This window comes from Heliconius melpomene, chromosome 9 (assembly GCF_056956725.1).
Source record: "Heliconius melpomene rosina isolate 202511_hmr_F chromosome 9, ASM5695672v1, whole genome shotgun sequence".
Lineage (NCBI taxonomy): Eukaryota > Metazoa > Arthropoda > Insecta > Lepidoptera > Nymphalidae > Heliconius > Heliconius melpomene.
The window spans coordinates 1,182,447-1,193,528 of NC_140397.1; the positions used below are offsets into that span (position 1 = coordinate 1,182,447).

Genomic DNA, 11,082 nt, shown 5'->3' on the forward strand with positions numbered 1-11,082 from the left:
CTTAAAAAGACCAATCCTATTAAATATGAAGATATGCGGAATAAACACTTACAAAGAATTAAACTTAATTCCCGTGATAACGACTCAAATTTTGATATATTTTAAAGTGGATTTAATTTTATCATTAACTTTGTGATCTCTAACTAGAAATAGAAGTTTATTACGTTACGAACTAGCATTATTATATTGTTAATATTGTCACTTTGTTATGTTTTCTTACATTTATAATCTGTTAATTCAACGATTGAATCTTTAAAATTTTAATTTGTGTCTCATTAAATAAAAACAACAGTAGTTTTATTCGTATAATATCCTTACTTTGTTGTGTATAATGCCTTATATCATCAGTTTCGTAACAAACATTATCAGTGTTGTTACTTATCAGTTACGTTACGAATTCGAAAATGTCCACTTTTCTGATTATGACCCTATTATTTTAATTTATTCGTCACTTAACACTCGAAAATATGACGGAAAATGGAGAACGGACTATCTAGACACTAGTCTCTCTCTGCCTATCTTGTGTACTTATTCATAGCATAACAGCGTAGCTAAAAAAATAACTTATTTGGTAAAATACTAGCGTTTTTTGTTTTAGACAGTTCCTGAGATGGTGGTCTCAGGAACTACTCCATTTGTCGAGGAAAGAACTATACACAACTGCTAGTTATTTCCGTTTGGCCGTGCAGCCGAAGCCACAAGAAAACCTAGTTAACTGTATATTTACTCACTACAAAAAAAAATTATCTGTATAGAACTGAACCTATGACCTTTGCCTTGAAAGCCTGGATTAGTAAAAGCCAATATAACCCTATTAAACATAATAAATGACTTTCAAAAGATTACTAGAACAATACGCTCATTGAGATAAGTTATCAAATGCGATAGGCCTAATGTGTTGATTACTATAATTTTCATGACATTTATATTTATATACCAATAAGTTAATATTATGGTAGCTATTCAGGGACACGAGGTCCTTCTATTGAATCGGGGGATAGTGGGTTCGAATCTACCTCAGGCAAATATGTAAGAGTAAACAACCAGAGCACGATCTTTTTCATTCCCACCTGGCACCTGCCTTTCTGTATTTCTCTTTATAGAATAAACTAAAAATATAATTTAGTTAAACCATTTTCACATTTGAAAAGCAATTTCAATTTACTCTTATATATTCAGTATTTTACATTTATACACCTAAGGGTTGAACTCATAAATTTTTCTCTATCCAAAGGAATAGAATGCAGTACTGATCCGATATACCTACTTTGCTTATTCCTATAGCACGTCTCATATTGGGCGAGGATCTTTCTATTGTTAAAAATATTATGTGGTTGGATTTTATATTTGCTTGGTTTTTGAATTATTTTCGGTGGAGCTTGAGATCATATGAAATATATGGAAATTCTAATGAAATAGTAACTACTTTAAAAAGAATGTTACATATGTAAAAGCTTTCTGTGTATACCACTTTGTGTAGGTGTATTTATTATTTAACTTTCTAATAAGTAAGAAGAGAAATCCTGATATGAAAACACTCTCTCCCCCATACTTTTTTGCCCAATTCTAGATATTGTATGTTAGGTAGTAGAAAAAACGCAATATGTGTTTGTAACGGTCCACAATGAAGTGCGGGGTTAAATTCCGCCAGGAAAAAGCATTTCCTCGCTCTAGGAATGAAGCAAGCGCGCCTTTGAGTTTCACCACTTCCCACGCAATGCCTCTAGAATTCAACGGAAAATGGGGAACAGAAATATCTTAGGTTCCTTTTATCTAACCTACTATATGTCGAATACGGCGTGAACCTGAAAAAAAACCAAAGATAGTTAAATACCACTTCAAAAATTTCAAATCTTAAAACCTGCCCATCTCAAAGAACTCCTCTTATAATCTTGAACTACATACGGCGTTCAATGCAATCAAGTGGGTCTTAACTTCGCATCTTAATACCCACCAATAAGAGGATTTAGAGTGGGATGCTGTACCAAGATCACATTTTTCTCTGATTAAAATTCCCATATACGGTATATAAGGTAATCGCTTTCGATTATAGAAATTACTGTGCGGCTAAGACTGGGGGCTTATTACATTCTTTTCTTTAAATAAGTTCTTATATATTATGTGGGTAGTTGCGAAAGTTCTGCGTTTTAAAAGATTTTTTTGATATTTCGCACATAGCAGGGTAGGCAGAGGAAACCTAGTGATTAAACGCTCTGTTCCTTACTTTTCTGTTTCAAATTTTTAAGGCATTGCATATTCATTGGCAGAACTCTTACCGGAGCGAGAAAACGAAACTAATTTGTTCACTTAATAGAAATCGAACCGACGACCGTCGCTTTTACAGTCAGACGCTGTCATTGCCTACGGCGGCATCAGAAAAATAGAATATAAATAACACTAAATAGACTTCCAATTTACAACCCTTTCGTTCACGCTTGTCCAAGCTAACAATTATTATGGATCAACAATCCATACTAAAAAGGTCCATACATTTATTAAATATCACACACACGATTAATTCAAAATAAAAAGCAAAAAAGTACCTAAATATTTTTATTTGACATTTTTTTTTTACTTTGTTCGTTCAATATTTGCTCTGTTGGACCTCCTTATATGGTATTAATTGGTTTTCCGTTATCTCACACGTGTAGAGGATACAAAGGAATGCCTTTTGTTAATTGGCGACCTTTTTTTAAGGAATCTTTGAGAAATAAATTGTCTTAAATGCTTCTTTTCTTTAGAGATGGTAGAAAAAATTAAAGATATTTTAATTGGAATGAGAGAAAATCTTGCTAAATACATGTATATGTAAACGAATTATATTATAATGTATGGTTATACTAATATAGTGAAGCTTAAAAGCTTGTTTGGTTGAAGGCGTTAATCTTAGGAACTATTGGTTTCTATTAATTAAAATATTGCTGTGTTAAATAGTCCAACAATCAAAGAATTGGGAACGGAATTTTCGTAATGGTAACATAGTGTTTTAGTATTAGACTCTCGGGTTCCTTCTGTCCCTCTGCCTTCTCTGCTATATGCATGTGGATATTATGTGAAGCTAAAAAAGAAAAAAATAAAAAAAAAACAAAATTATTAACATTATATCATATTGAATAGCGGAGCTCAACGCCGAATGAACATAAAATCATTATTAAATATTACTAAGAAATTGTTATCAAGTGTACTTGGAGTAAAATTTAAAAAGTAATATAACCCAATAAAAACCCGCATCAACTATGCCATAACTGGCTTGTATATTTAGTTTTAAGAGCACTCATATGAAATTTGCAATAACATGTACCTTATATGGAGATTATTACTAGTTTTTATTAAAAAAATATATAAATATAGCTTATAATATCATGTTACAGTATCGCTGGGAAGAGCTTACCTAAGCGTAGAATTTGTGGATATATATATATTCTGTTTTTCTTCAGCTTCACGCTTGAAGGAGCTTAGTGTCAGGACACTCTGCTCCCCTCTTTCTGCAGAATTCTCGAGTGGATGAACTCAATGCCGGACATTTTTGTCTCTTTACCTTTAAAAGCTTTAAAGTCCAAACCCATCATACCTGAAGGTGGGTGGATACATTTAGGTCACTCTGTTCATTTGATATTAATAATATGATATCGAATCAGACATTCCAATATCACCTCAGTCTTCCTTAGTCTCTAAACACGACTTACTTCTAACTAAATGTTAAAACGTAGAGTTTAAAAACAGATTCTTAAATCATCATCATCATCATCAGCCTGTCCTCGTCCACTGCTGGACATAGGCTTCTCCAGTGGCACGCCACTGAACTGAGTCGATCTTCAGCTAATATCGTCACCCACACACAATCCAATTTAAAAAATCAAACCTACACTCTCCGTCACAGATAACAAAACTATTAACAAGAAACAAAAAGCAACTAACACAATGTCGCCGACGATATTAAGCCTACTATAATATAACATTATATTATATAAATACAAATATAGGGCCACATTTGTTTCGCTTTTCATTAACTCGCTACGTGCTACGAATGTTACCGGAAACTTGCACAGACATTATCTTGTCTTATATGTAGATAATATAATTCTTATGGATGTTTGTTTGTCACTTTAACACCCGGAAACAGCAGCTTTACGCTCTTTCCTGCGTAGAAGGATAAGCAAAAGGAACTTAGTGTTAAGGCACTCCACGCTTCGTCCTGTTGAGTGGCTGAACCCAGCGCCGCAATAAAGAGCGGGAAAGAGGAAAATTTAATAGTTTAAATATAATCTTTCATTTGAAAGTTTAGTCTCATATGATATAGCTGGACGGATTTTAATGAAACTTTGTTTGTATATTTAAAGGATGGGAGATGTCTATTCCTAATAGACCCGACAAGCTTAAAGAAATAAGTAATTTTTTATACTTAATCAGTCCTGAAATATATAATGTTGGCAAATAAAAGCATTCCCACAAGCGGGGATCGAATTTAAAACCTTAGCAAACCTGGTTTACATCATTCTTGCATACAAACTAGCAAATAGAAACGAATATAAAGATTTAATTCAATGAAAAATTGTAAAAAACTATAGAAATTATGAAAAATTAAACAAAATTCGGTATTTCCGCGGCGCTCGAAATTCCTACGAGGCGTGTTCTCTTCGAGGCTGTTCTGGAGTACACTTGGGTTTTGTAACGAGGCCAGTTTTTAAGTTAACTTAACTAAATTTAAAATGTAACTGACATATATGAAGTTAATTTACTTGAAAAATGGTTTTTAGTACTGGCTAGAGGAAGCTTAATGTTAAGATATTTCGTCCTTCAATTCTCGTGAAAGGTAAGGTGTGGTACTCAACGCCGCGCCTTGTTTTTTTGCCGGAACAAGGGAATTTAAAATATGTCATTAAAAAAATAAAAAGAAGTAAGCTCAGATAGGCACAGGGCCATAAGCGTAACAGGTTGTAGGTCCGATCAGCGCTCGAGGAAATGAAATATTTATTTAAATTTATATTTTCATTTCTTTGCTTTGGTGTCGAGGCAAAGCACGGCGTTGAGTTTCGTCACTCAACACGCATTGCCACCAGAATTCGGTGGAAAATGGGACACGGAATGTTTTAACACTAGGTGCCCTCTGCCTATCTACCCTGCTGTGTGCGGGATACAGCGTGAAGCTGATAAAAATATAAATAAAAAATATTTTTAAGGCACAGTGCATCCGGTCTTTAAATAGAATTTTTAAAAAAACCCGCTTCCATTTTTAGACGTCTGAAATAATGAGAGTGTTGCTCTTTTAGAAACACAAAGTGATTTTCAAATAAAATTTTAACGTTTATTGCAAAATTGACTTTTTATAACACCTAAGCAATTATCTCGTAGAGATTTTTATTATAACATAAAATTTCGTGAATTTAATAACAATAAATAATAATATGTTCCGAGACTGACCCACTAACTACGAACGCGACAGTTGTAGTGTAGGTTTGAATCTCACTCGGGGGACTCGATGATAATAATATATTCTATTTAATTCAGACTTGACCTACACTTATCGATATCGATCTTCGAAGAAATTATGTTTTCTTTTCATTTTCTCGTAGTAACAATACAAAAGCGACGTTGAATTCTACCACTCAACACGCAAAGTGATCGAAAATTAGACAGTGCGTAGGTTCCCTCTTCCTATCCTGCTAAAAGCGGGATAAAGCGAAAAGCTAAACCTGAAAGATGTAGCTAGAAAGAAAAAACATAGATTGCACTATAGTATTTCTACAGGACGGTATATCAAATGCAATATATCGCGCAGCACTTAAAACTTAATGGAAGGCAAAATTCGTAAATAAATCCTTCCCTGAAACTTCAGTTTTTCAGTGTTTTAAGTAAAGTGTTGGGAAATAGCGCAGTTTTCTATTGCTCATAGAAGATTGTGTAGTGATTTCATTTGTTTTCTCCAATTACATGTCTCTGAAAAATAAAATTACAAAGAAATATGTAAAAAATAGGATAGTCCTAAATTGTTGTTTACTTTCGGTTGTTTAGATCTCAAAATATTAAAAGACATAAAGAAGTGCGGCGTTAAGTTCCACCAATCAATTCGCAATGTTTTGAATTTAGGCGAAATATGAAGAACGGGGTGACTTATAAAAACCTGCTTATATGCAGAAAAAGAGCTGAAAAGAAGATAGGTTCATAATAAATTCCGTATAACACCAATTGTATAGATATTTTGAATTTAATAATACCAAGTCTTACTATCTACGATCTTAATTATTTTTACTTTCTTTTAGTTTCACGTTAAATCTCTCACATATCACGGTAGGCAGAGGGAACCTAGTGTTACGACACACGTTTCCATTCTTAATTCGCTTTATTTAAAATGTTTTATATGAACTTGTCTAAAGATTTTTTTATATAATTTCGCTACACTACAATACTGTAATAAACTATTACTTACTGAGGTAAAATTTAATTTAAGTTTCTTAACTTTTAACTTGTTGCAATACATACTACAAGTATAACTTTGTCTTGCGAAATTTACACAAAAAAATATTCTTGTATACGTAACTAGAATGTTAAATTATTTTTAGTTTTTCATTCATAATAAAATATTATGTAAGAAATTACGGAATATAAGGCATCCATTTTTTTGTAGTATGGTGTATTTTCTTCCTATCCATTTTAGTAATATGAGTCCATGGTGGCGCAGGAGCTCAAGAGTGTGACTGTAACGTGACGTTTGTGGATTTGGTCACCATTCGAGGGAATGTATTGTTATTTACTAGTATTTCCATTTCTTCGCTTTGGCACTAAGGCAAAACCCCAACGTTGAGTTCCGCCACTCAACACGCCTAAAATAATTCGGCGGAGTGTGGAAAACGGAGTGACTTAACATTAGGTCCAGAGGTATCTATTGTAGTCACTCATATATTATGAGTAGCGATTAGTTTACTTAAACTTACCTTAGAATGTCCAGTGTCCATGTCAAAATAAAAACAACCAATAGTTTTTCATATAAAGTATAAAAGGACACTACGAACTAAATGCCTGATGCATATTTGATAGTGTTTGTTGTTAGCTGTCGGCGCACGACTAACGAGGACGAGGACGTATGAAGACAATACTAGTTTTATATAGAAGAAATATATTTTTAAGCCTATTTTAGTATCAAACTAGATATTGTAGAGACATTCCGTTATCCACAAGTCCGAGACAGTGCGTGAAGTGTGGTGGAATTAAACACCGCGGAGCAGGAAATATTATTTAAGCTTTACACTGTATCCTGCACGTAGTGCAGGATACAGTGCAAGGCAGATGAAACCTATTTAGAGAGTCCGTTCCCATTAAGACGCTTCCGTTCCCCACTTTTCGCCGAATTCTGGAGACATTGCGTCTTGAGTTGCATAAAAAACCAGCAAAATTACCAGAAAATAATTATTTTATTGAATTGGCTGAAACATTAATTTCCAATGTGTGTATACTTTATTTACAATTCTAATGTTATTAGTAAAGTAGTTCAGATTAGTAAACAAATGACTGCGTAGCTCAAGCGGGCGAAGCCGCGAGCAAGTCGCTAGTGCAGAAATAAATAAATAAAATAAGAAGAATTCATTATCATTTGCCGTATTTGATTTTACTACCCGTATGCCTTTATTATTTGGATAGTAAAAGTGCGTCACGTCGCCAACAAACGCCGGTCCCGGGAGTGTCGTCGTACAAACAATACCTCGCCAAATGTCTTTAATAAACCATTTCTAGGTACCCTCATAGGATAGTTACTACTTTACTTGTATTTATTGTGTATCCGGTACGTGTATTTTGTATGAAAATGCTAGTAAAAGTGAATAATTATGTTATTTCATATGTAGACGTAACTACGGGTTCAAAGATTTGAGTTTTATCTAAATATATCTACTGCAATGATAAAGCTGAACATTTTGTTTGATTGAAGGTGCTAATCTCAGGAACTAACAATTTTTTTTGTGTTGATTAGTCAATTTATCGTGGAAGTCTATGTCATTTGACATCAGATGAATCGTTTCGTTATTTTGGATATTCAAATGTTAGTTGGATCACGTGTCACATATGAGAAACAAAGCTGCGAGTAAATTTTATTTTAGTTTCATGATGTTAAGACACTCCGTTTCCATTACGACTGTTGCGTTCCCCACCCTCCACCGAATTCTAGGGATATTCTGAAGGTATTGGAGGAGCTTAACGCCGCGTTTTGGCTTGTAACTAGTGGGAAGAAATGTTAAAAAAGTGAATTAATATCAGGGGTGTGTCTTCTCACCTTATTCATAGGATTCATGACCATTTAGTATGAAAGTTATAATAATTTAGTTCTTAAATTCTCAGAAAATTATTTATTTAAACAATTTGGAATCGAACCCTCAACCGTTGTTTTACAGCCAAACGCTGTCCTACTGCGATACGATCCTACGACCTTACATACCTTATAGGTTTCTACAGTCTTCTATTAGGTACCCAAAATAGCATATACCTATAGATATTTTATGTGTATAAAAAAGCGAGTGAAAGTAAAAACATGAGAATATGACATTAAATCGATTAAAAACTTCACACTTAAGTACTTATATACCTAATATAATATTGATTGATTTTTTTTCCTATACTTCTTGTGGGTTAAGTCACAGACAGCTTGACCATTGAACTGAATGCTGTTTCCCCGTAACTTTTATCTTCTGCATAATTTCTGAAGAGATACAATCATAGTCCTAGCTCTGTCTTTTCGATATCAATGTTATATATATCAGTCAGGGATATGCTATATCTTATAGACAGAAAGTTATAAGACATTATATAGGTATAATTCTTGAATCTATATCTCTTATATGTTTTCAGATTAAAACCATCCAAATGGGCGCTACGAAGACCTATATCCTCTTGATTACCATCCACCTGATATATTTGATCACTGCTCAAGAGGTGGTGAGACGCGTGCCCCAAGGCTTCTTGGGTATGCGCGGCAAAAAATACTATGAAATAAGCGAAAACGAATTTTACAAGCGAAAACCTCAGTTCTTCGTTGGGGTGAAAGGCAAAAAGGACTATGACATATCCTCCGAAATGGACTCGAAACGCGCCCCCATGGGTTTTATGGGAATGAGGGGGAAGAAGGAGTTCATGTACCCCGACATTATGGTTTACCCTGAAAATTATGAATACGTCCCGAAGAGATCCGGATCTTTAATCGGTCAGATTGATTATTCTACAGATGAAAATGGTAATAACCAGGAATACCCTGTTTTGGACGAAGTTATAAATGACTATCTGCAGAAGTTACGTTCAGGTGAAGTTTCCACAGAATCTAGTGAAGTAGATGAGTCTTTGGATAATGAGATCGAGAAACGAGCAAATATACACCAATTCTTTGGAGTTCGAGGAAAAAAATCAATGCAGGCGAAAAGACCTTACGATGTGTCGTTCAGGGGGAAGTTTATTGGTGTCCGCGGGAAGAAGGATTTGAATAACAGGGGTGCTCAGGAGATCAGGTTCCTGCTGAACGGGCCCTGGTCTAAGCGGAGGCTACAAACTGGGTTTTTGGGTGTACGTGGAAAGAAATGGGTTAACAACGATAACGCGTTAGGTGAGGATATACAGTTTTTTTAATTTGTAATATCTATATATATAAAAGGACTTGTCCTCACTGACTGAGGTAAGACGCACGCACAGCCGTAACCGCTGTGCGTAGAAACGTGAAATTTGGACAGATGTTTACTTTCATAATCTGGACATCCACTAAGAACGGATTTTGAAAAATTCTAACCCTAAAGGGGTGAAATAGGGGTTCAAAGTTTGTATGGAAAAAAATTTTAATCGGCACCGATTTTTATAAAATTTGAAATTCAGACTCTTAAACGTATATAATTAAACACATGTTTCATGGTTTTCTAGAATTCACCCCCTAAGGGTGCAAATAAGGGGTTGAAAGTTTGTATGGAAAAATCTTTAAATCGCCACCGATTTTTATAAAAAGTGAAATTTAGACTCTTAAAAATATTTCATTGAACACATGTTTCATGGGTTATTAGAATTCACCCTTAAATACGCAAGCGAAGCTGCGCGCGTCCGCTAGTTTAAAATAAAATGAGGAAAATGGCTTAAGCCATTGTAATATAAGTAGAAGCAAAAAAGTAAAAAAAAGTGTTATTTATAAATCACACTTACAAAATCACACTTACAAAATCTTTTTTTATACTTCTTCTTCTTCCTCCTGGCATTAATCCCGGCTATTGCCAGGGTCTGCCCTCCTACTCAACCTACTCCACTTTGCACGGTCTTTTGCTTTATACGTCGTATAAAAAAGTACCCAAAAAGTGTTTAAAATAAGTGACGTTATCTAATATACACTGCATTAATGTATCATATTTCTCCACATTCCAGAATCAGAACCGGAAACCAGCGAAGTCTCCGCGCCGAACTAAACCCCAGAAGTTATTTTCACAAAGACTAGTCAAAAACATATCGTAATAAGTGCGTACCTAATAAACTACTATTTCTTCGGAAAAGGCTTATTCTAGCGTTCGTTATTCTAATGTAACCAATATATAGTTGATTCAATATCCTATAAAATTTATATAATAATTAACTTGTGGTTGTAGCTTCTTTTTTATATTATCTAGTCACATATTATAGTAAATAAAAAATATAGTTTTGATTAATTTAAATTATTCAATTAGACATGTTTAAATTGTTATATTTCTATTAGAAATCAGAGAAAACATGTTTCTAGATATATATTTGTATGAAAAACCTAATATATATTATGTAAAGTAAATTATATCGTGGTTATAAAACTTGTTAGACACTTAGCAATATATTCTAATTGTAATTAACACTTAATTGTAATTAAAATTTTGCTGCTGTACGCATTTCGCGAGGGCTGGCGAAACTTAAAATACCAAAGGAGTAACAATAAAGGCAGTTGTCAATTTCAAAATGGTTTTATTTCACTCATTTTCAAAATTTAAAAAAAAGCTTTTAAATAAAAACAGCTGCACGCTGTATCCCGCGCACAGCAAAGCACCCAGAGCAGCAAGCAAGCAAGCAGCGCCGTAGTGCTGAAGACACTAGGCGGAACTTAACGCC

The 11,082-nt window shown here is 34.0% G+C and overlaps 1 protein-coding gene across 1 annotated transcript in view; it reads left to right on the forward strand.

The window, feature by feature from the left end:
* The window catches only part of Tk (Tachykinin), a 40,652-nt gene extending 29,719 nt beyond the window's left edge, over positions 1–10,933 (forward strand). Inside the window, exons 2-3 of the mRNA XM_085190417.1 lie at positions 8,836–9,580; positions 10,378–10,933. Coding sequence (XP_085046543.1) covers positions 8,851–9,580; positions 10,378–10,418 — 771 coding nt within the window. The 5' untranslated portion in view covers positions 8,836–8,850 and the 3' untranslated portion in view covers positions 10,419–10,933. The remainder of the gene's footprint in view (positions 1–8,835; positions 9,581–10,377) is intronic.
* Positions 10,934–11,082: the final 149 nt, after the last annotated feature.